This window comes from Carettochelys insculpta, chromosome 15, assembly GCF_033958435.1.
Source record: "Carettochelys insculpta isolate YL-2023 chromosome 15, ASM3395843v1, whole genome shotgun sequence".
Taxonomy (NCBI): Eukaryota; Metazoa; Chordata; order Testudines; family Carettochelyidae; genus Carettochelys; species Carettochelys insculpta.
The window spans coordinates 1201479-1224885 of record NC_134151.1 but is presented as its reverse complement, the minus strand read 5'-3'; the positions used below and the strand labels follow the sequence as shown (position 1 = coordinate 1224885).

The window sequence follows — 23407 nt, the reverse complement described above, 5'->3', positions numbered from 1 at the left end:
AGGTGCAGCGTGAAATCTCTTTATTGCGGCCCAGCAAGCAGAGCAGGCGGCCAGGGCCTGGGGTCAGCCTTCCTGCCCCCTTCTGTCCCAGCCCCGCTCTGGGGCGGGGCACAGGGCAGCTCCTCTGCGCAGACAGGCCAGGCAGCGGCAGGTGAGCCCCGGAGGGCTGGGGAGCAGAGAGGTGCTGGAGGGTCCACACCAGAGGTAGCGCTCGCACCCACAGCTGGGAGGGGCCCTGGCCACAGGGAACGGAAGCTGGGTGCACACCTGCTTCACCCTCCCTCCCGCCCCTCCCCTGCGGGTCCCGGGGTGGAGAGCGAGCCCTCAGCCCCCTCCGTGCGGGCGGAGCAGGGATGTGCATTCTGCACCCCCAGGGCCTCTCCAGAGGCGGGCGCCAGCACCCCAGCTGGGGCTGCTCCTCCGTCCCCACTGCTGGCCGGGGAGCTGCGAGCAGGCTCAGAAGCAGCAGAAAGCCAGCGTGTCCTCGGCAGGACGGCGGTGGTGGCAGTCGGGCCGCGGTGAGCTGCTGTGCTCCCAGCAGAGGGGCCGGGGCTGGCCCAGGGCGGAGGCCAGAGGACCCAGCGCAGCATCAGCTGAGGTGTGGCTCAGGCTCTGGCTCTGGCTCCAAGGCTTTGGCAGGCGGTGGCGGTGGCGCTCGCAGCTGCGGAGAGAGATGGGTTAAAAAGGGCCCGGGCAGCAGTGCTGCACCCATCCGCCCGCTCTGTGCCACCTCCCTGCCCACGTGGGGGCTGGGGAGACGCAACGGCTGTAGGGGAGCAGGGCGTAACCCGGGGGGTCTGGGCATCACACGTGGAGCTTGGCATGACGGGTGGAGCTTGGCATGACCCGGCGTCACGCGGGGGCCCCAGGACCAGAGGCGGACGGGGTGCCGCGGTCGCCCAGAGAGGGCGGTGCGGTGCGGTGCGGCCGGAGGCTGTGCTGTGCAGAGCTCAGCGAGGTCCCCCGCGGGGGAAGTGAGGTGGGGGCCGGGGGTCGGACACTGGTGCGGAGCAGGCGAGTGCAGAGTCGGCCTTTGGGGGAGGAACATGGGACAACGCTGCTGGGCTCCCAGGCAGCCTCTGGCCTTGTGCCTCCCAGGGCGCTGCAGCTCCCCATCCTCCCTGGCCCTGCGCCCGACTGGCCGTTCGCCTGGCACCTGCCCGTGCTCCTTACCGGGCGGATGCGTGTGGCTCCCAGGTCTGGAGAGCTGGGCCCGCTGCCTGCGCCATCCTGCCTGCAGGCTGGGAAAACAGGCTGGCCTCAATGGCAGGGTGCCAGGCTGCTCTGCACCCCTGGCCCCGCAGCGGCCCCAGCCCCCAAGCACACCCACCCCATGTGCCAAGTGGCCCTAGCAGCCGCCCTCCTCCGCGGGACCCCGTCTCCAGCCGCCGCTGCCAGCCGAGGACAGGCCGGCTGCCCAGCCTGGGGCACTCCCGGAGGTTTCGCCACAACATAACCCTGCGTTCTGGAGCCCCCAGCACAACCCCTGAGGGCTGGGAGATGAGGCCTGGGCCCGGGGAGCCCTCTTCATGCCCCAGCCCCGGCCCCGGCCGGGGGAGCCCCAGGCAACAGGGAGCTGGCACCCCGCCAGGCACTCACCTGCCAGCAGCACTTCCGGAGGGGGCTGGCAGCTCAGCCTGGCGCCAGGCACGAGCACCGGCGGGGAGAAGGCGGGAGGAGACGGTGACGGGAGCTCCTGGGAACACAAGCACCGCAGGCTGCGATCGCCATGGGAACTGCCCCCCCTTCCCGGCTGTCCCCCCGGCTGCGCGGCCCTGCCCCCGCCCAGCCCCACCGACCTGCAAGCGCAGAACCGTGGGAGCCAGGCACTCGATGGCTGCTCTTACCTCCAGCCGCTGCGTGCCCGGCCCCCAGCACCCTGCCCCACCTCACCCCACAGCTCCCTGCCTGCAGGACCTGCCATTCACTGGCACCCCATCCCCACCAGCTCAGCAATCCATGCCCCTCTCAGGCTGGGGAGACTCCGCCCCATCGGGGCACCCAGGCCCTGCCCCAAGTGCCCACAGCCCTACACAGCTCGGGCCTGGCCGGGCAGAGCCCCCGGTGAGTGGGGAGCAGAGGGGAGCCCTGCGGGGGTGGCCGGCAGAGCCCCCCAGGGAGCAGAGGGGAGCCCTGCGGGGGTGGCTGGCAGAGCCCCCGGTGAGTGGGGAGCAGAGGGGAGCCCTGCGGGGGTGGCCGGCAGAGCCCCCCAGGGAGCAGAGGGGAGCCCTGCGGGGGTGGCCGGCAGAGCCCCCCAGGGAGCAGCAGGGAGGAACTGGCGCCTGCCTGTGCTGTTGCCCTGGAGCGGGACAGGTGCCAGCCTGTGCCAGCTGGCAGAGGGGACGTGCAGGCTGACCTGCGCAGCGGCTCCCCTGGCCTCGGTCAGCTCTTCCACCACCAGCGATGGGAAGACGCCGACACGCCCGTTGAAATCCCCTTTCCAGAAGCCATCGTCCACTTCCCCCTCCTCTCGAGGCAGCACGCGGATGATGGCCCCCTCGGGGAAGGACAGCTCCTCGGCGCTCTGCCCCTCGTAGTCGTACAGGGCTCGCACCAGCCATGCTGCAGGCAGCCAGAGAGAGGGCACAGCTGGCACCAGCCGGGCATGGCTGCTCCATGAGTACAGACCTGGAAGAGCTTCTGCCCCTCCCGGGCTGGGCTGAGCCCATTCTGCTGGTGCTGGGGGACACTGAGGCAGAGGTGCCGGCGGGCACATGCCGATCACAGCTTCAGGAGGAGCTGGGGAGGGAGGGTGAGCTGCCGGGAATCAGGCCCTGTGCAGGCCTGGGAAGTCGTTGGCAACACTGGCCAAGGGGCCCAGGGACTCAGGCAGGAGTGACTCGTGGTTCCAGGCCTGTGGCCAAGCCACCAGCCAGATCCCTCAGCCACACTGCCGGCAGAGCTGCTGGTCCCCAGCCCCCAGGGAGGACCCAGTCCCATTGCCCCAGTTCGTGCAGGCCCCAGGCCGGACACCCACCTCCAGGCTCCAGCACCAGGTCCATGCTCATGATGCTCGTCAGCTCCCTGTCCAAGGCCGTCTCGACAGGGCCCTCCTGGCAGCTGCCAGGCAGCGCCCTGCGCTCACTCCCCATGGCCTCTGGGAAGAGCAGGTACTTCTCGGGGACATAGCCCACCTGCCCCGCCCGGTTCCGAGCCTGCAGAAGCCCCCAGGGCAGGGGAAGGCATGTCAGGAGAGCCGTCCAGCTGCTGGGGCCAGGACTCAGCCAGACCTAAGCCAACTCCTGGGCGAGCCCCAGGCGGCCAGCCCAGGCTCACGCATCCCCACCAAGGCCAGCAGGACTCTGCACCCACAGGCCTTTGCTCAGCCCTCTCCAGCATCGCCGCCCGCCAGCCCAGCCCCTGGCCCACCTTGACCCACTCTTCCACATCACCATCCTCGATGACCTCCAGCTCCTCGCCCTGCTGGATGGACAGCTCGTCGGACTGGCAGGCCTGCATGGGGGCACAAGCCGGGGCGCAGGTCAGGAGCAGCGCCCTGCAGCCAGCCCCTAGGCAGCACCGCCTGGCCTGGGGCACAGGGCCTTCCATGCAGCTTCCCATGCACCAGAGAGCCTGGCAGGGCTCGCGCGCTGGGCCAGGCCTCACCTGGTACCCAAAGAACACCCTGCAGGTGGATGGGTAGGTCCGGGCAGTGCCTGGGCAGGGCCCCACGTCCTCAAAGAGCTCCTCGGTGTCGTCATAGTCCTCAAACTCGGCCAGATCAAACTCTTCTGCCTGGCGGTAAACCCAGCGTGAGAGCGCGTGCCTGCACACGGGCAGCCCCCGCACCCAGCCGCCTGCCACCTGTAGGCAGCACCCCCTCCGCGCCCAGCCGCCTGCCACCTGTAGGCAGCACCCCCTCCGCGCCCAGCCGCCTGCCATCTGTAGGCAGCACCCCCTCCGCGCCCAGCCCCCTGCCACCTGTAGGCAGCACCCCCTCCGTGCCCAGCCGCCTGCCACCTGTAGGCAGCACCCCCTCCGCGCCCAGCCGCCTGCCACCTGTAGGCAGCACCCCTTCCGCACCCAGCCCCCTGCCACCCCTGCTCCCAGCCGCCTGCCACCTGTAGGCAGCACCCCCTCCGCGCCCAGCCGCCTGCCACCCCCACGCCCAGCCGCCTGCCACCTGTAGGCAGCACCCCCTCCGCGCCCAGCCGCCTGCCACCTGTAGGCAGCACCCCTCCCGCACCCAGCCGCCTGCCACCCCCACGCCCAGCCACCTGCCACCTGTAGGCAGCACCCCTCCCGCACCCAGCCGCCTGCCACCCCCACGCCCAGCCGCCTGCCACCTGTAGGCAGCACCCCCTCCCGCACCCAGCCGCCTGCCACCCCCACGCCCAGCCACCTGCCACCTGTAGGCAGCACCCCTCCCGCACCCAGCCGCCTGCCACCCCCACGCCCAGCCACCTGCCACCTGTAGGCAGCACCCCCTCCGCGCCCAGCCGCCTGCCACCCCTGTGCCGCTCCCCCCTCCGCATCCAGACACCCCTCTCCCACCCCCACCACCTGCCATCTGCAGCCACAGCCCATGGGCAGCCCCCCCTCCCACTGCATCCAGCTGCCTCCTATCCCCAGCTCATGACCCAGCAGGGCCCAGCCGACGCTCAGGCCCAGACCACCCAGCAGCTGGCCCTGAGGCGGGCTCTGCCTTGGGGGACGGTGCTCCAGGCTCTGGGGGTGAATGGGCAGCTCTCACCGTGGGGGTTGACTCCTTGTCTGACTTGCGGGCCTCACTCAGCCGCCGCTCCTGCTCCAGCTCCTCCAGCACTTGCCCCATGGCCCCGGCCAGCCAGGTGTCCACGTCCAGGCCAGCCTGGCGCAGCAACGCCAGCCGGGCATCTGCCTTCACTCTGCTGACCTGGGGGCAGCGGGAGAGCAAGCACCAGCTCAGCCCGGGCCTGCACCCCAGCAGCGGGGCTGGGCAAGGGGCCGGGCGAAGGGTCAGAGCAGGTGGCGGGGGGTGGGGTTGAGTTTTGTTCAAGTTGGAATCACGTTTTTGGCAACTTGACTTCCGTCTCCAGGGAAGACCCCAGCCCCACACTCCTCCAGCCCTCTACTGTCAATCCCTCCTCCCCACCGGTCCCTCCCTGCTCCCCTCAGTTCCTGGGGCTCCCCACTTCTCGGCCCCTCCGACCCCCTGCCCTGCCCCCCCCCCACCAGTCCTGTTTCTCCAACCCCTGTGGCTCCCCGCTCCTGCCCCTCGGCTATTCTCCCCGAGTTCCGCGGCAGGAATGATGTGCACGTGGGGTCAGGGGTCAGACCGGCTCCTGCCCCAGGGATCTCTGCCGGTGTGAGAAGTACCCTAGGCCTGCTTGGCCCCCACGGAGTAACAGGGGAGCAGGTGTGCCCAGCATGGGCCTGGGGGGTCCCTGAGGCTGCGGAGCATGTGGGTGCTGGCCTGCAGGGTGCTGGGCCATGCTGCCTGTGGCACAGAGCCCGGGGCCAGAGCCCACGGCTGCCCTGGGGGACGGGTGGTTCCAGCCCCGTGTGCTTGCTAGGGGGCAGAGGACAGATGGGCCCCCGCCCTCTGGTTCTCAGCAGCACGTGGCAAACAGCATCTCTGTGTGGTGCTTGCGCAGCAGGTCTGGACCGCCGTGTCTGAGCCCCGTGCGGCTTCTGCAGCACTGCCACGGGAGCCGGGCACGGCAGGAGCGTGTTACCAGCCAACCCTTCCCACTCCACCTGCAGGGCGCTCAGCAGCAGCCTGGGACACACCCAGTCGCTAGAGGACTGCACAGCCCCAGGCCCTGCCCCCCGCCGGCCAGACACACCTCTGCTTTCCGGATGTTCTCGCTCACTTCTTCCATCCTCCTCTCCATCCCAGGCACCTCGGCTTCCGGGGCCTGCTTCCTCCTGGCTTCCATCCTCTGCAGCACCTGCATGCCCAGGCCAGGCTCAGCCCCACTGCCGCCTGGGGCAGCAGCTCCCCCCGGCCCTTGCCCCAGAGAGAGCAGAGCCACTGGGTTGGGGGCCGCCCTCCCCACTCACCAGCCACGCCTCCCAGGGCAGAGAGGCTGGGGGCAGTGAGAAGTGGCCCCCCTCCCTCAGCCCCAGCGGCAGCGCACAAGCCCTGCCACGAGGACACTCCCACCCCGGCGAGCCTTGGCACTCACCTGCTCGCCGTGAGTTTTCATTTTGTAGTCCCTGGCTGCCCGCGTGGCCCAGCGCCGCACCTCCTTCTCCAGCCCGCTCTCCCCGGCGCGGTCGTTCCTGGCCTCCAGGAGGCACACCTAGGGCAGAGCACGGCCGTTCAGAGCCTGCCCTGCTGCCAGCCCTCCGCCAGGCTGGGCTGCTCTCCCTGGCTCCCGGCTGCCCTGGGGGAGCCCCTCATCCCCTCTGGCCTCTGCTCTACCTGGTCGGCACCTGCTGGCTGGAACTGCTGCTCTGGCGGGGGCGCAAAGGCAGCGTTATCCTGCAGGAACAGGGAGAGGCTCTGCTCCCGGCACACCTGCAACAGCAAGAGGGGAGGGCTGGGGTGGGACACAGCCCCTGGTAGGGGCTGAGCAGGGACAGCCCAGACTTGGTCACGCCAAACCCAGAGCAGTTCTCAGCTAAGCCAGGTGCGGGGCACAGGCATGCCTGGGGCTGGGACCAGGCCAGGAGCTGCCCCACCATAAGGAGCGGAGCTGTGGTGTGTGCAGAGCAGAGCCGTTCCCATTACCCGCGCAGAGGCCTCCAGGACCCCCTGAAACCGCTCCTGCGTGGCGTGGCAGGCCTCCAGTTCCGTCTGGCCGAGCAGGGTCAGGTGGTCCCGGAGCCGCTCATACAGGTCACCATCCAGGGTCTGGGAAAGCAGACAGGCCACTTACCGAGGGGCGGCCAGGGCTGGAGGGACTCCCCAGGAACACCCCGCTCCTCACACAGAGCAGAGGAAACGAGGATGGCTCCTCATCGGGCAAGAGCCTCCCCTATGGCCAGGAGTGAGCTCGGCTTGGAGCGGACGCAGGGGGGCCGTGCTGCATGAGGCTCTGGGCGGGCTCAGCCTGGCCCGCGGTTTGCAGCCCTGGAGCAGCGCGGCTAGAGGAGGACTGACCGGACGGCTGCTCGGCCAACAGGACGGTAAAGGGGTCAGGGCAGCTCCTCACACCTGAGCTGCGGGGAGCTCCCAGCTCCTGCCCTGTGCCCTGAGGATGCTGTGGGAGTGGGGCAGAGAACTGGCTGGGGGGAAGGAGTTCCCAGCTACCCCAGCCCGACCCAGCAGGGGGCGCTGTGGGGGGCGGGGGGCAGGACAGGAGCGCTGGCCGTGGGGTGCTCACCCCAGGCTGTGCCAGGAAGGCTGATGATGTGCTGGGGACCTCCCAGCCTACCTGGCACCGGCTGAGGAAGGGGCTGCTCCCGGCCTGCAGGACTGGGGCTGCCCCTTGAGAACCGCCCTGGCTCTGCCATGCCCCCTGCGCCGGAGAGGAGCAGGTGCTGCCCCCAGCCTGGGAGCAGGCGGCCACGTGCAGCAAACCACTGCTGAAGCCCAACCCAGCGGCAGGTGCCCCACGCACTGGGGGCGGCTTGAGGTCTCTGAAACCCCAATAGCAGAGAGGGGCCTTTGCACAGCTACAGCCCCAGCTGCCCCCCAGCCACTCCTGGGGCTCCAGGCCTGGGGTGCCCCTGAGCTCTGCAGCAGATCCTGCCCCCAGCTTGGGCTGGGCTAAGAGGCTCCGGCTCCTCTGTGGGTTACTCAGGGACCTCCCCCGGCCCCACGATGCTGGGAACCTGCCCAGAGGAGGAGCGGGGCACCCGCCAAGCCAGCTGGGGCTGCCCCAGGAGTGGGCAGCGCTAGTCTCTCCCCACCCCTGGAGCCCACCCCCACCTCCTCGGGGCAGGCGAGCAGCGGCCGGCTGCCGGGCCCGGCTCCGCTACCTTCATGACGGCGGGCAGCTCGACGTGGTAGTAGTGCCCCACGTGGGCACTGGCGGCGCCCAGGGTCAGCAGGTACTCGTTCCGCGCCAGCGTCAGCTGCTGCAAGTACTCGGCCAGCTGTGTGGAGAACTGCAGGGAAGAGCACAGGCGGGGTAATGGGGGGGCATGGCTGGTCGCGCTGTGCCTTGCGGGGCTCCCCTCCCCGCTCCCCCAGCAGCTCAGGACCTTGCAGCAGAGCCTGTACTCTGGTGCAGCCCCCCGAGGAAAGCCGCCCTTCCCCCACCGGTGCCCCTCAGCCGCAGGCCTTCCACCTTTCTGACCTTGGCGCTGAGCTTCTGCAAACTGGCCTTGGTGTGGAATATGCCGTGGTCGCTCTTCCGGAGCCTGCAGCAGAGGGACATGGCCATGAGGGCTCTGGGGGCTTCCCCGCAAGGTGGCACACGGGCCCCACGCCACGGGAGCCGCCCCACAGCGGGCGTGTGTCTTTCTAGGCCCTGTTCTCATGGGTGAGCGAGAGGGAGACGTCGCCAGGCATGAGGTCCCCTCCCCGGGTCAGGGCAGTACCATGGCCCTGGGTGGGCTCTGACCAACGCCCCAGGTACCACGGTGCCCCCTGGCAGATGCCCCATGATCCCCAGGGCAGGCGCCGCTCACTCACCGGGCCTCCACATCTGCCGCTTTCTCCTTGGCCACCTCACTGACCCGCTGCAGATGCACATAGTGCTTCTTGGCTTTGCCCACCTCCTTCACGCTCTCCAGCAGCTCGGCCTGCACCCGCTGCAGCTGCTCCGTGCTCTGGGGGGAGACAGGGGTGAGCCCCGCCACTCACGCTCAGCTAGCGGGGGGAAGCCCCTTGGGACAGCAGGAGGGTGCACCCAGGCCACGCACCAGCCCCTACCTTCTTGAGCAGATGGTCCTTGGACAGGCGGGTGGTTTTGGCCACCTCCAGGCTCAGGCTACGATAGTTCTCTGCAGCTGCCAGCCGGGCCTGCCCGGCCCACACCGTGCTCTCAATCGCCCCCTTCCAGACGGCAAAGGCGCTCCTGCAGGGGACGGACACCGAGCGCGCCAGGGCTGCACCCAGGGAGCAGAGCATCCTGTCTCCTGCTCCCCCTCTCCAGACTTCCCTCCCCGCAGGGCTGCCCCAGATCTAGAGACCACACAGCTCCCGGGCCCTACGCGGAGCCCTGGGTGCAGCGCACAGCTGGCCCGGCCGGCTGGCTGTTCCCTGTCTCTGCCCACCTGCAGGCCCAGGTCCAGCACAGGGCCAAATCCCAGCCCTGTCTGCAGACACAGCAAAGCCATTTCTGGAGCACACCCCCAACCCCAGCCGTGCCCTATATCAGCCCGCTCAGGAGCGGCCGAACTTGCAGGCCTGGGCTGGATCGGTCCCTTGGGATCTCAGAATTGCTCTGAAAGTCGGGCTAGAAAAACGGCCTTGCTATGGCATAAGACACCCCCAGCTCCATGCACTTCCCCACGGCTCCCACAGGGCATGACAGGGACGAGCACCCCATGGCCTCCCACAGCAGCTCCATCCCCAGCGCCAGCCTCTGCCCTCCCCTCGGCAGCTTTGAGTTTCTGCACCCGGGACTCTTCCGCTCTCTCCACACGCTCCATCAGCAAGGCAGGGCAGCTCCCTCCTGCCCTCCCGAGCACAGCTCCTCCCTGCTTTCCCCCTCTTCCCAGCCCCAGCTGGGCAGCCTGTTCTGCCCTCCTCCCACATGGAACTGGGCAGCTCTCAGGCTCCCAGCAGGCATCACAATGCAGGGGTCATGAGCTCTCATATAAAGCTAGCAGCCAACCAGCCCTCTCTCCCTTTCCTCTGCACTTCACCCACCAGTCTCCCCTCCTCTGCAGTGCCTGTGCCTCTGCCTCAGTCACGCCGTCCCACTGCCAACCCTCGCCCCAGACTAACAGCTCCGGGCAGCGGGAGCTACGCCCTCAAATGCCACAGGTATGCACACGCCCCCATGTGCGCCCATGCCCGGGCCACCGCTGCGCACAGGTAAACTGCCACATCTCATGTCACAAGAGCCTGAATTCTTGTGGTGGGTAAGGGACTCGCACAGCAGGCTCACTCGCTCTGTAAACGCAGCCACCTCTGGGGCGAAACATGGCAGAGTTGAACAGGCACAGCGATGCTACATAGGAGGAAGGGGAGTGAACCTGCACAGATGCAGAGCTGGAAACCAGCCGTACTCCCTGTGTGCTGCCACCACCGAAACCGAGGCCATGTTAAGCTGGTGAGAACACGTTCAGTGTTTCAAAAACCGCCGGTGCGATGTGACGCGTGGCGCCTCACCCAGCGGGGATATGGAGCTCTTTGCTGGCTCTTGGGCCAACGCGAGCAGGCTGGGCTCTGTGAGTAGCACACCCTAATGCTCGGGTAACGCTCTCCAGTGGTGGGAAGGGACCGGCTCCCGTTAACACCTTGGCCTCTTAAAACTCCAGCTGCATTAACAGAGCAGAGCTCCTCCGAAACACCAGCGCTCCCAACCACCCCACCCGCTCACACCCCAGCTGGGAGAGACCCTCGACCCCCAGCGCTCCCACCCACCCCCACCCGCTCACGCCCCAGCTGGGAGAGACCCTCGACCCCCAGCGCTCCCACCCACCCCCACCCGCTCACGCCCCAGCTGGGAGAGACCCTCGACCCCCAGCGCTCCCACCCCCCCCACCCGCTCCCACCCCTGCTGGGAGAGACCCTCGACCCCCAGCGCTCCCACCCACCCTCACCCGCTCACGCCCCTGCCGGGAGAGACCCTCGACCCCCAGCGCTCCCACCCACCCCCACCCGCTCACGCCCCTGCCGGGAGAGACCCTCGACCCCCAGCGCTCCCACCCACCCTCACCCGCTCACGCCCCTGCCGGGAGAGACCCTCGACCCCCAGCGCTCCCACCCACCCCCACCCGCGCACGCCCCTGCCGGGAGAGACCCTCGACCCCCAGCGCTCCCACCCACCCCACCCGCTCACGCCCCAGCTGGGAGAGACCCTCGACCCCCAGCGCTCCCACCCACCCCCACCCGCTCCCACCCCTGCTGGGAGAGACCCACCCCCACCCGCTCCCACCCCTGCTGGGAGAGACCCTCAGCCCCCAGCGCTCCCACCCACCCCCACCCGCACACGCCCCTGCTGGGAGAGACCCTCAGCCCCCAGCGCTCCCACCCACCCCACCCGCTCACGCCCCTGCTGGGAGAGACCCTCGACCCCCAGCGCTCCCACCCACCCCCACCCGCTCACGCCCCTGCTGGGAGAGACCCTCGACCCCCAGCGCTCCCACCCACCCCCACCCGCGCACGCCCCTGCTGGGAGAGACCCTCAGCCCCCAGCGCTCCCACCCACCCCCACCCGCGCACGCCCCTGCTGGGAGAGACCCTCAGCCCCCAGCGCTCCCACCCACCCCCACCCGCGCACGCCCCTGCTGGGAGAGACCCTCAGCCCCCAGCGCTCCCACCCACCCCACCCGCTCACGCCCCTGCTGGGAGAGACCCTCGACCCCCAGCGCTCCCACCCACCCCCACCTGCTCACGCCCCTGCTGGGAGAGACCCTCGACCCCCAGCGCTCCCACCCACCCCCACCCGCGCACGCCCCTGCTGGGAGAGACCCTCGACCCCCAGCGCTCCCACCCACCCCACCCGCTCACGCCCCAGCTGGGAGAGACCCTCGACCCCCAGCGCTCCCACCACCCCCACCCGCTCACGCCCCAGCTGGGAGAGACCCTCGACCCCCAGCGCTCCCACCACCCCCACCCGCTCCCACCCCTGCTGGGAGAGACCCTCGACCCCCAGCGCTCCCACCCACCCCCACCCGCTCCCACCCCTGCTGGGAGAGACCCTCGACCCTCAGCGCTCCCACCCACCCCCACCCGCTCCCACCCCTGCTGGGAGAGACCCTCAGCCCCCAGCGCTCCCACCCACCCCCACCTGCGCACGCCCCTGCTGGGAGAGACCCTCAGCCCCCAGCGCTCCCACCCACCCCACCCGCTCACGCCCCTGCTGGGAGAGACCCTCGACCCCCAGCGCTCCCACCCACCCCCACCCGCTCACGCCCCTGCTGGGAGAGACCCTCGACCCCCAGCGCTCCCACCCACCCCCACCCGCACACGCCCCTGCTGGGAGAGACCCTCAGCCCCCAGCGCTCCCACCCACCCCACCCGCTCACGCCCCTGCTGGGAGAGACCCTCGACCCCCAGCGCTCCCACCCACCCCCACCCGCTCACGCCCCTGCTGGGAGAGACCCTCGACCCCCAGCGCTCCCACCCACCCCCACCCGCGCACGCCCCTGCTGGGAGAGACCCTCAGCCCCCAGCGCTCCCACCCACCCCCACCCGCGCACGCCCCTGCTGGGAGAGACCCTCAGCCCCCAGCGCTCCCACCCACCCCCACCCGCGCACGCCCCTGCTGGGAGAGACCCTCAGCCCCCAGCGCTCCCACCCACCCCACCCGCTCACGCCCCTGCTGGGAGAGACCCTCGACCCCCAGCGCTCCCACCCACCCCCACCTGCTCACGCCCCTGCTGGGAGAGACCCTCGACCCCCAGCGCTCCCACCCACCCCCACCCGCGCACGCCCCTGCTGGGAGAGACCCTCGACCCCCAGCGCTCCCACCCACCCCACCCGCTCACGCCCCTGCTGGGAGAGACCCTCGACCCCCAGCGCTCCCACCACCCCCACCCGCTCACGCCCCAGCTGGGAGAGACCCTCGACCCCCAGCGCTCCCACCACCCCCACCCGCTCCCACCCCTGCTGGGAGAGACCCTCGACCCCCAGCGCTCCCACCCACCCCCACCCGCTCCCACCCCTGCTGGGAGAGACCCTCGACCCTCAGCGCTCCCACCCACCCCCACCCGCTCCCACCCCTGCTGGGAGAGACCCTCAGCCCCCAGCGCTCCCACCCACCCCCACCTGCGCACGCCCCTGCTGGGAGAGACCCTCAGCCCCCAGCGCTCCCACCCACCCCACCCGCTCACGCCCCTGCTGGGAGAGACCCTCGACCCCCAGCGCTCCCACCCACCCCCACCCGCTCACGCCCCTGCTGGGAGAGACCCTCGACCCCCAGCGCTCCCACCCACCCCCACCCGCGCACGCCCCTGCCGGGAGAGACCCTCGACCCCCAGCGCTCCCACCCACCCCACCCGCTCACGCCCCAGCTGGGAGAGACCCTCGACCCCCAGTGCTCCCACCACCCCCACCCGCGCACGCCCCAGCTGGGAGAGACCCTCGACCCCCAGTGCTCCCACCACCCCCACCCGCTCACGCCCCAGCTGGGAGAGACCCTCGACCTCCAGTGCTCCCACCACCCCCACCCGCTCACGCCCCTGCTGGGAGAGACCCTCGACCCCCAGCGCTCCCACCCACCCCCACCCGCTCACGCCCCAGCTGGGAGAGACCCTCGACCTCCAGTGCTCCCACCACCCCCACCCGCTCACGCCCCAGCTGGGAGAGACCCTCGACCCCCAGCGCTCCCACCCACCCCCACCCGCTCACGCCCCAGCTGGGAGAGACCCTCGACCTCCAGTGCTCCCACCACCCCCACCCGCTCACGCCCCTGCTGGGAGAGACCCTCGACCCCCAGCGCTCCCACCCACCCCCACCCGCTCACGCCCCAGCTGGGAGAGACCCTCGACCTCCAGTGCTCCCACCACCCCCACCCGCTCACGCCCCAGCTGGGAGAGACCCTCGACCCCCAGCGCTCCCACCCACCCCCACCCGCTCACGCCCCAGCTGGGAGAGACCCTCGACCCCCAGAGCTCCCACCACCCCCACCCGCGCACGCCCCTGCTGGGAGAGGGTGGGGCTGGAGTGCCCCATCTCCCTCTGGCTGGTGCTGCTATGCTGTACTTCACAGCTCCTCCTGATGGCCCCTCTGGGATAACACAGCAGAGCATTGCCCTGGCTGAAGCTCCCACCCAGCCTCAGCCAGCCCAGCCCAGCCCAGCCCAGCCCAGCCCCCGTGGGCCAGCAGTCTCGGACCCCAGCCAGCCGTCCCACCTGGAGTCGGTCTCACTTCGGCCCCGCTGCCAGTCTCTCTTCAGGAACTGACTCGCCAGCCTCTGCAGGGCCTGCAAAGAACTGTGCGTCATGCACCGCTGCCTCGGCTCTCCCAGTCCCACCTGGGGCCCGGCTTGCGTCCCCCAGCCAGCGTGGGGAGGGAACCTCTCTCCGACAGGCCCTCCACTTGCAGGGGTGCGCCCAGGCATGCTGCCCGGGTACCAGCAGCCCCCTCCCCGACCCTCCACGCAGCAGGGAAGGAACGCAGCACCGACCCGGGCCGGGCACTCATTCAGCCAGGTACAGAGGCAGTGTGTTCTCCAAGCGTGAGCCCCCACCCCAGCAGCACGGGCCTCTCCCTCCAGCCCCTCCTGCTGGGAGAGGCCCTGTGGGAGGTCCCTGAGGCCAGAGTTTGGGGCAGTGGGAAACATGGGGGGCAGGACGCTGCTTCTCTGTGCCCACAACAGCATGAAATGGGGGTGAGAAATGGAGGGGAGCGCCGGGGGCCAGCCAGAGAGCACAGGGGAGGCTGGGGATGAGGCAGCCGAGCAAGCGGGGCGATGGTGATAAACAAGGGCAGGCCTGCAGGCTTTGCCAGGGTGGGTCTCCCGCTGTCCCACGCCAGCCAAGGGCTCCAGCGGCGGATGCAGCGCAGCCGGCCCAGCTCCCCCAGCGAACGGAGCCACGCCAGCTGAGCTGCAGGCTGCTGGTCTTCTTGTGCCATCAGCACTGGGCAGCTGCAGCGGCACTAGGGTTCAGCGTTGTGCATCCCGCTCTTCACCGGCTGGCTGACACGGCCAGGCCAGGCCAGCAGCGTGTGGCAGAGACACCGACGAGACGCACCAGTCGCTAAGCTGGGGAAGCACCGGAAGGCAGGAAGCCAGTGCGGATGCTGCTTCCAGCACAAGAGGCATGTGGGAGGGGGCACAGGGTCCTGCAGGGGCTCCGGCTGACCACACAGTGTGATGGAGTGGGGGGAGTGCATGTGTGAGTCAGGCTGGATGTGAGGCAAGCAGAGCAGCTTCCAGTGCTTCTGTTGTACCTGCTGAGTGAGAGTCACTCCTGCCAGTGTGATGGGGTTCCCCCGTCCGCTGGCAGGAGCGACTCTCACTCAGCAGGTACAACAGGAGGTTTATTAGGCAACAGGTGCCCAGTTTCTCACAGAAGCGACAGCACAGCAGCCAGAGACAGTCCTTCCAACCCGTCCTGGGGAGAAGACCCCGAGGGGTGCCCCTCTGGGGTGTAGCTTCCCCCCTCCTCAGGCTGGCTGCCTTCCAGCTCTCCTTTCCCCTAACCTCTCACTGCCGTTCCCCGATTCAAAACCCAGCTCGGCTCCTCCCTGCTCTTTGTTCAGGGCAGAGGTGTTACCTGCCAGTTGTAGCCCCAGGGTCATCCTTAGCCACTGGGAGCTGCTCTGCTTGTCTCTCACATCCAGCCTGAGTCTCGCATTTGCACTCCCCGCACTCCATCACACACAGCTACCAGAGGAGTAGCGCAGGGGCACGTCTCCCTCCCGAGCCCCACGCAGGCCCAGGCCCAGGCCCAGGCCGGTGCGGCAGCGTGAGCGGGGACATAATGCAAGTGACACCCGCTCTGCCAGCGAGGCGAAGAGCAGACCCCGGCAGCGGCAGGGCGCAGCTGTGGCTGCACAGGGAGCTCTAAGGGGTCCCACGTCGCAGCTCTCAGCATGCTGGTTCAGGTGGCAGTCAGCCGCTGTCCGGAGCCTGCGGCAAGACATCAGCCTGGGTGATGTGTACGGCCGCAGCTGCCGCTGAAGTCCTGGAAGAAGCGACTGCCAGAGGCCTCCGTGATGTGCGCTTCAGCCTGGGCAGCGCCCCCCTGCTGGGCTGCAGGGACACCCTAAGGTCTCAGCTATGGCAGGAGAGTGCGGGTGCCCTGGAGCTCGCTGCCATCGTGGGCCGCGGGGGGGGGGGGGCCCAGAACCCAGTAGCCGTGGGGCTGGACATGTTCCCACCCCGTCTGGTCAGGCACGCGTTCAGGCAAAGGCCAGGCCAGCCCCGGGACGGTTCTCCACCGCCTGCCCGGGCCTCTCGTTCCACCCATCCAGCGCAGTCTGACCCCGGCCAACGAGCTCCGCAAGGCGACGCGGGGACAGAGCGGCCCCAGGACTAAGGCAAACAAGGACCAGTGCCAGCTTTGGGCAGTGAGAGCAGCCCCAAGGCAGCGGCGTGCCAGGGCGCAACACCAGCCTGCTGGCTGAAACCCAAGATACCTCGGGCCTGGGGTGAGGGGTCCCTGCTCTCTCGCTCACGGCTCGCCAGCGAATGCCGGCTCACGGCACAAGAGGCGCCAGCCAGGCTGCCCCAGGAGACTCCTGGCAGGTGGGCGGGGGCTCTGGCTCCCTGGGACTCAGGCTGGGCGGCTGCACCCCGGAGATGGACAGGGCAGAGATGGATGTGACACAGACAGGTGGAAGGAACACACAGCCGGGCCCGCGAGTACTCACGCTAAGGGGCAGGGGGCTAGGTGCACTCGCTCCAGCCAGGCCCTGGCATCAGCACGGGGCAGGCCACGCTTGTGCCCGGCAGCAGCCAGGAGAGAGGAGAAGAGAGTAAGTGGGAAATCACACAGGGCAAGAGACCGGGTGCAGCTCTGCTCCCCGCCTGGCCACAGCAGCGCACCCAAGCAGGCAGCACAGCCGGGCACGGCAGAGCATGGCCCCGAGCAGGAGAAAACAAGAGGAGCACGCAGCACCCCCCAGTGTTCCCTGCCCCCTGCCCTGCCCCAGGAGCACGCAGCAACCCCCCCCCGGTGTTCCCCACCCTGCCCCAGGAGCACGCAGCACCCCCCAGTGTTCCCTGCCCCCTGCCCTGCCCCAGGAGCACGCAGCAACCCCCCCCCGGTGTTCCCCACCCTGCCCCAGGAGCACGCAGCACCCCCCAGTGTTCCCTGCCCCCTGCCCTGCCCCAAGAGCACAGCAACCCCCCCCCCCAGTGTTCCCTGCCCCCTGCCCTGCCCCAAGAGCACACAGCCTCCCCCGCCGGGTGTTCCCTGCCCTGCCCCAGGAGCACACAGCAACCCCCCCCCGGTGTTCCCCGCCCTGCCCCAGGAGCACAAAGCAACCCCCCCCCCCGGTGTTCCCTGCCCTGCCCCAGGAGCACACAGCACCCCCCAGTGTTCCCTGCCCCCTGCCCTGCCCCAGGAGCACGCAGCAACCCCCCCCCGGTGTTCCCCACCCTGCCCCAGGAGCACGCAGCACCCCCCAGTGTTCCCTGCCCCCTGCCCTGCCCCAGGAGCACGCAGCACCCCCCAGTGTTCCCTGCCCCCTGCCCTGCCCCAAGAGCACAGCAACCCCCCCCCCCCAGTGTTCCCTGCCCCCTGCCCTGCCCCAGGAGCACACAGCCTCCCCCGCCGGGTGTTCCCTGCCCTGCCCCAGGAGCACACAGCAACCCCCCCCCGGTGTTCCCTGCCCTGCCCCAGGAGCACACAGCCTCCCACCACGGTGTTCCCTGCCCTGCCCCAGGAGCACACAGCAACCCCCCAGTGTTCCCTGCCCTGCCCCAGGAGCACACAGCAACCCCCCCCCAGTGTTCCCTGCCCTGCCCCAGGAGCACACAGCAACCCCCCAGTGTTCCCTGCCCCCTGCCCTGCCCCAAGAGCACAGCAACCCCCCCCCCCCAGTGTTCCCTGCCCCCTGCCCTGCCCCAGGAGCACACAGCCTCCCCGGCCGGGTGTTCCCTGCCCTGCCCCAGGAGCACACAGCAACCCCCCCCCGGTGTTCCCCGCCCTGCCCCAGGAGCACACAGCAACCCCCCCCGGTGTTCCCCGCCCTGCCCCAGGAGCACACAGCAACCCCCCCCCGGTGTTCCCCGCCCTGCCCCAGGAGCACAAAGCAACCCCCCCCCGGTGTTCCCCGCCCTGCCCCAGGAGCACACAGCAACCCCCCCCCGGTGTTCCCTGCCCCCTGCCCTGCCCCAGGAGCACACAGCAACCCCCCCCCTCGGTGTTCCCCACCCTGCCCCAGGAGCACACAGCAACCCCCACCCCAGTGTTCCCCGCCCTGCCCCAGGAGCACACAGCAACCCCCCCCGGTGTTCCCCGCCCTGCCCCAGGAGCACACAGCAACCCCCCCCCGGTGTTCCCCGCCCTGCCCCAGGAGCACACAGCAACCCCCCCCCGGTGTTCCCTGCCCTGCCCCAAGAGCATACAGCAACCCCCACCCCAGTGTTCCCCGCCCTGCCCCAGGAGCACACAGCAACCCCCCCCCGGTGTTCCCTGCCCTGCCCCAGGAGCACACAGCAACCCCCCCCCCCGGTGTTCCCCGCCCTGCCCCAGGAGCACACAGCAACCCCCCCCCGGTGTTCCCCGCCCTGCCCCAGGAGCACACAGCAACCCCCCCCCGGTGTTCCCTGCCCTGCCCCAGGAGCACACAGCAACCCCCCCCCGGTGTTCCCCACCCTGCCCCAAGAGCACACAGCAACCCCCCCCCGGTGTTCCCTGCCCCCTGCCCTGCCCCAGGAGCACACAGCAACCCCCCCCCCCGGTGTTCCCCGCCCTGCCCCAGGAGCACACAGCAACCCCCCCCCCCGGTGTTCCCTGCCCTGCCCCAGGAGCACACAGCCTCCCCCGCCGGTGTTCCCCGCCCTGCCCCAGGAGCATACAGCAACCCCCCCCACAGTGTTCCCCGCCCTGCCCCAGGAGCACACAGCAACCCCCCCCCCCGGTGTTCCCCGCCCTGCCCCAGGAGCACACAGCAACCCCCACCCCCCCCGGTGTTCCCCGCCCTGCCCCAGGAGCACACAGCCTCCCACCACGGTGTTCCCTGCCCTGCCCCAGGAGCACACAGCAACCCCCCCCACAGTGTTCCCCGCCCTGCCCCAGGAGCACACAGCCTCCCCCCCACCCAGTGTTCCCTGCCCTGCCCCAGGAGCACGCTGCCCCCACCTCCTGGCTAATTACCTCGCCTGGCCCAGCCTGGGGCCTCAGCACCACACAGGCACACACCCTGCAAGACAGCTGGGATGTGGGCCCCTTCGAGGCACTTAGCACCACCAGCTGCCCCTTCCCCCCACTCCTCCCGTCCCCGCAGCACCTGTCACCCCCTCTGCCACCCCAGCTCTCTGGGCCTCTCCTCTGCCTCCCTCTAGTTCACAGCTTCCCAGCTCAGCCCTCCCTCCACTGCAGCCTCCCTGCCTGCTTCTCCCCAGGGCGAGCTGCTGTCACCCTGGCCAATGCATGCTCCTGACAAGGCCAAACAGAGGCCTCCACTGCCCCAGGAAAAGGGGGCACGTGCTCGGTGCGAACCCCGGGAAGGGTCCTCTGCTCGCTGAGGAGCTGCTAACCCGTGGAACTCGCGGCTGCAGGACATTCGCAGCAAACTGCTGACGGGGCCTCCAGCAAGGCCCTGCCGCTGGGAAGAGCAGCTCACCCGGCCCTGGCCAGGAGAACCTGGGCATGGCTAGAAACTTTCAGGGGCCATTTCCCTCCTCTCCCCTGTCGGTGGGCTGGAGACGCACCTCTGGCTTCTGCAGGTTCCAGGCACACAGTGACGCTCGGCCCGGCCCCGAGAGGAACCTGCTGCCGGGTAACGCTGGGGACACAAGCCGCTAGAAGGACATTTCGCATAAGCCAATGTCCCGCTTAGCCAGGCCAGAGCCCCCGTTTCTCATGGCGGGAGGAGCAAAGCCAGCAGGAGGGACGGGGAGCTGAGCGTGCAGGGGCAGCGAGGCTCTGCTGACCAAGCCAACTCCTCCTGCGCGGGCCCAGCCCTGCTAACGCTTTGCCCAGCCCCGGGGCCGAGCGGGACTGGTGGGTGAGCTGTTCCAGGGCCAGGCTTTCGCCGGGTGCTCCTGCGGCTCCCATCTCCCTGGTCTCCGGTGCTGGGAGAGCGCAGCCCAGGAGAAGGGGCCCACGGGGCGGGCGGCAGGCATTTCTCATGGGTGCGTGAGCCGTGCTGGAGGAGGAGCTGCTGGCCAGGTGGGAGCAGCAGCAGAGGAGGGCAAAAGGCAGGACCACCAGTGCCGGGGCTGTGATGCCCCCCAGCAGTCGCACACAGCACCGTGGGCAGCAGGACCGAGACGCTCCCCTCCCCCGGGGCTGAGCAGCCCGGCTCCACGCGGCCGTCACGACCCAGGCCCTGCCCTGCCCTGACCCAGACAGGCTGCACTGCGACCGGCCTGCGGGAGGGCGGGCATCACAGCCAGGTACCGCTGGCAGAGGAGGGCGGACGTGGAGCTGCGAGACCTGCACAGCTCCATCACACCCAGTGTCAGCAGAGCCCGGTGACCCACACCTGAACCTGACGGGCCCGACCCTGCAGAGCTCTGTGGGGCCGGGGGCCTAGCCTGGCTCCCCCGAACCTCCTCCTCCTCAGCTCCAACCTCCTGCTCCTAAAGGGCCTGACCAGCCCCGGGCTGGGGCCTCCCTCGGGTGCACTCGGCGGGCTCCGTGTCCGAATCAGCAGAGGCAGAGAAGGAGCCAGCGACGGCTGCACACCTCACCTCCGCCAGACTCTGCAGCAGGGAGGTGCCGCCCTGGGCTTGTGCCTGGCTCACAACCGGGAACAGGCCAGTCCTCCTCCCCCTGCTCGGCAGGCCCGGACTGCGAGCACCGCACCGCGCCGTGCCGTGCCAGCTCCCCCACCCAGGCACGCTGGCTTCTCACCCTCACTGCCACTGTTACCCTGGTGCCTCAGATACGCACCCTGCTCGGCTCCACTCGAAGGCTGTCCTTACCTGCCCATACTCCCGCTCGATGGCAGACCTCTGCTTGCTGTAGGACCTGCAGGGACGGCAGGTGGTAAGTGCCAGCTCCGCAGCCCCCAGCCACCCTGCAGGGCCCAGGACAGCCTATGGCACAGCTAGCAAAACCGGGGGGGCAAACCGGTCCCGCAGGGTGGCCCGCCGCCTCGGGGGTGGGGGCCAGACTCATACTGCCCCTGCCTGCACATCCACGGCTGACGGGTCTGCATCCAGCCCTGTTACCAGTTAGCAGCTGCTAAATGCATTTCAACTGCTGGCAGCATTAACAACCCCCATTCCTGCTCCCCAGTGTCGCTCCCAGTCTCCTCGCCAATGGCACCTGCAGCTGGTGCAGGGTAGGCCTCAGGACCAGGGGACCCCAGAACAGGATGCTTCCCACCAGTTGGCACAGCTGTGCCAGGCCCGCACCACCACCAGGTCCAGCCTGCTGCCCTCCTGGCCATGCCTGGACCCTGCCTGTGCAGCCAGAGCACAGGCCTTCCTGGGGGTACGGGCTCCTCTGCTCCCTCCCAGGCTCCAGGCAGGTGCAGACGGGTGGGGGTTGTGGGTCTCAGCTGCAGGGGCAGGATGAGGCCACAGGCTGCCCAGGTCAGGCCAGGCCAGCGCCTCCGGGCCAGTCCCTGCCCCAGGCAGCCCCCTCTGGTACCTGATGTCCTCCAAGAGCTCCGCCTCCCGCTGCTGCTTGTTCTGCAGGCTGCTCAGCTGCTCCAGCAGGCGCACCTTGGTCTCCTGGCTCAGCTTCACCTGCCGGGCAGCCGGCTCAGCGCCAGGCGGGGCCAGCTCTGCCCCCGCCGCTCGCCCCCAGGCCCCTGCACCCCAGCCCCCGCCGCTCGCCCCCAGGCCCCCTACACCCCAGCCCCCACCGCTCGCCCCCAGCCCCCCTACACCCCAGCCCCCACCGCTCGCCCCCAGGCCCCCTACACCCCAGCCCCCACCGCTCGCCCCCAGCCCCCCTACACCCCAGCCCCCACCGCTCGCCCCCAGGCCCCCTGCACCCCAGCCCCCACCGCTCGCCCCCAGCCCCCCTACACCCCAGCCCCCACCGCTCGCCCCCAGGCCCCCTACACCCCAGCCCCCACCGCTCGCCCCCAGCCCCCCTACACCCCAGCCCCCCGCTGCTCGCCCCTGCACCCCCAGGCCCCTCCACCCCAGCCCCCTGTACCCCCTGCCGCTCGCCCCCTGAACCCCAACCCCCCGTGCCCCTGCCGCTCGCCCCTCCACCCCAGCCCCCCGCACCCCCTCCACCCCAGACCCCCACCACTCGCCCCCAGACCCCCTACATCCCAGCCCCCCACACCCCCCGCCACTCACCCCCAGCCCCCCGCGCCCCTGCACCCCAGCCCCCCACCGCTCACCCCCAGCCCCCTGTAGCCCCCGCCGCTCGCCCCCAGGCCCCTGTGCCCCTGCACCCCAGCCCCCCGCCGCTCGCCCCCAGCCCCCCTACACCCCATCCCCCCGCACCCCCGCCGCTCACCCTTGCACCCCCAGGCCCCTACACCCCAGCCCCCTGTACCCTCCGCCACTCGCCCCTGAACCCCCAGCCCCCCGTGCCCCCACCGCTCGCCCCCAGCCCCCCTACACCCCAGCCCCGCGCACCCCCGCTGCTCACCCCTGCACCCCCAGGCCCCTACATCCCAGCCCCCTGCACCCCCGCTGCTCGCCCCCTGCACCCCCAGCCCCCGCTGCTCGCCCCTCCACCCCAGCCCCCCACCACTAGCCCCCAGACCCCCTACATCCCAGCGCCCCGCGACCCCCGCATCCCAGACCGCCTACACCCCAGCCCCCGCACCCCCGCTGCTTGCCCCTGCACCCAGCCCCCCACACCACAGCCCCCCGCACCCCCGCCGCTCGCCTCCTGCACCCCCAGCCCCCCTACACGCCCTGCCACTAGCCCCTGCACCCCAGCCACTCACCCCCAGCCCCCCCACACGTCACCCCTGTACCCCCTCCCCCCTACACCCCAGTCCCCCGCACCCGCTGCCACCGCTCGCCTCCAGCCCCCCGCGACCCCTGCACCTCACCCCTGTACCCCCAGCCCCCCGCACTCCCCCGCTCGCCCCCAGCCCCCCGCACCCCCCCCGTGCCGACCCGGGCCCAGGACCCGCCAGCGGGGCTGCGCTGGGAGCCGAAGGCGGCCGGGCAGGGCGCAGAGCACCGGCCCTAGTGCGGCGCTTCCTCGGCCGCGGCCCTGGGACCGGAACGGCCCCCCCACGTCCGGACCCACCTTGCGGGGCGGGGGCTGCATCTCCCCGGACTGGGCTGCGCCGCGACCCGGGCGGCTGGCGCTGGAGGAGGCCGGAACTGCCGCGATCCGCCCCCGCGATCCGCCCGGCTCCGCCCCGCCCAGCACAGCCCGGCCCGGCCCGGGGCGCTGCTCGCCGGGAGCTGCGGGCAGCTGGGGCCGGAGTCTGGGCCAGGTGCTCAGAGCCCCTCGGTGAGCCGCGGCCACCTCTCCATCCCCCCGCGCCGGGGAGCTGCCCCCTTCCCCCGCCCCCCGCCCCCCGCCAGGCCTGGGGACCAGCTGATGGGCCAGGCTCAGCCTGGCTGGGGGCTCTGGGTGGCAGAGCCTGCCTAGGCCCCTGTCACCTGCCCAGCCCAGCCGGTGGGGCACAGCGCCTGCTTCCCCGGCTCTAGAGCCGGGGGAGGGGAGAGGAAGGAGGTCAGAGCCAGCAAGGAGGGAAGATGCTGCAAGGGGAGGAGTGGGCAGGAGCTGGGGGCGGGGACCCCCTCCCAGAGCTGGGGCGCACCCTGGGGGAGGGATTTGTTGTGGTCCTTTGTATCCTGCTGTCCTGTAGCAGCGCCAGGTGTGTGCCTCAGTTTCCCTAGGCACAGCAGCAGC

General features: G+C 70.6%; 1 protein-coding gene across 4 annotated transcripts; it reads right to left on the bottom strand.

The window, feature by feature from the left end:
• Window positions 1-5: 5 nt before the first annotated feature.
• Window positions 6-22842, bottom strand: FCHSD1 (FCH and double SH3 domains 1). Of its 4 annotated transcripts, XM_075009419.1 has the most exons (20): window positions 22793-22840; window positions 21215-21312; window positions 20542-20587; window positions 13847-13917; window positions 8750-8894; window positions 8510-8646; window positions 8172-8235; window positions 7852-7980; window positions 6659-6781; window positions 6350-6445; window positions 6111-6227; window positions 5769-5873; window positions 4694-4855; window positions 3607-3735; window positions 3370-3453; window positions 2978-3155; window positions 2357-2562; window positions 1600-1696; window positions 1174-1241; window positions 6-661 (listed from the first exon to the last, which is right to left on the bottom strand). In XM_075009419.1, the coding sequence occupies exons 1-20, from the start codon at window positions 22811-22813 to the stop codon at window positions 590-592; spliced, it is 2148 nt and encodes a 715-aa protein (XP_074865520.1). In that variant the 5' UTR covers window positions 22814-22840; the 3' UTR covers window positions 6-589. The 4 variants fall into 4 exon arrangements, with proteins under 4 accessions (XP_074865520.1, XP_074865523.1, XP_074865524.1 ...); XM_075009423.1 differs by lacking the exon at window positions 2357-2562 and having other exon boundaries at window positions 463-661; window positions 22793-22842; XM_075009421.1 differs by lacking the exon at window positions 1174-1241 and having other exon boundaries at window positions 463-661; window positions 22793-22841.
• Between the last annotated feature and the right edge of the window lie 565 nt (window positions 22843-23407).

Coding starts and splice junctions, on each gene's coding strand:
- FCHSD1 (XM_075009419.1), bottom strand. CDS start 22,813: ATGCAGCCCCCGCCCCGCAAG. Junction 8,647..8,749: donor AGGACCATCTGCTCAAGAAG/GTAGGGGCTGGT, acceptor GTCTCCCCCCAG/AGCACGGAGCAGCTGCAGCG. Junction 8,236..8,509: donor GCGGCAGATGTGGAGGCCCG/GTGAGTGAGCGG, acceptor CCTCTGCTGCAG/GCTCCGGAAGAGCGACCACG.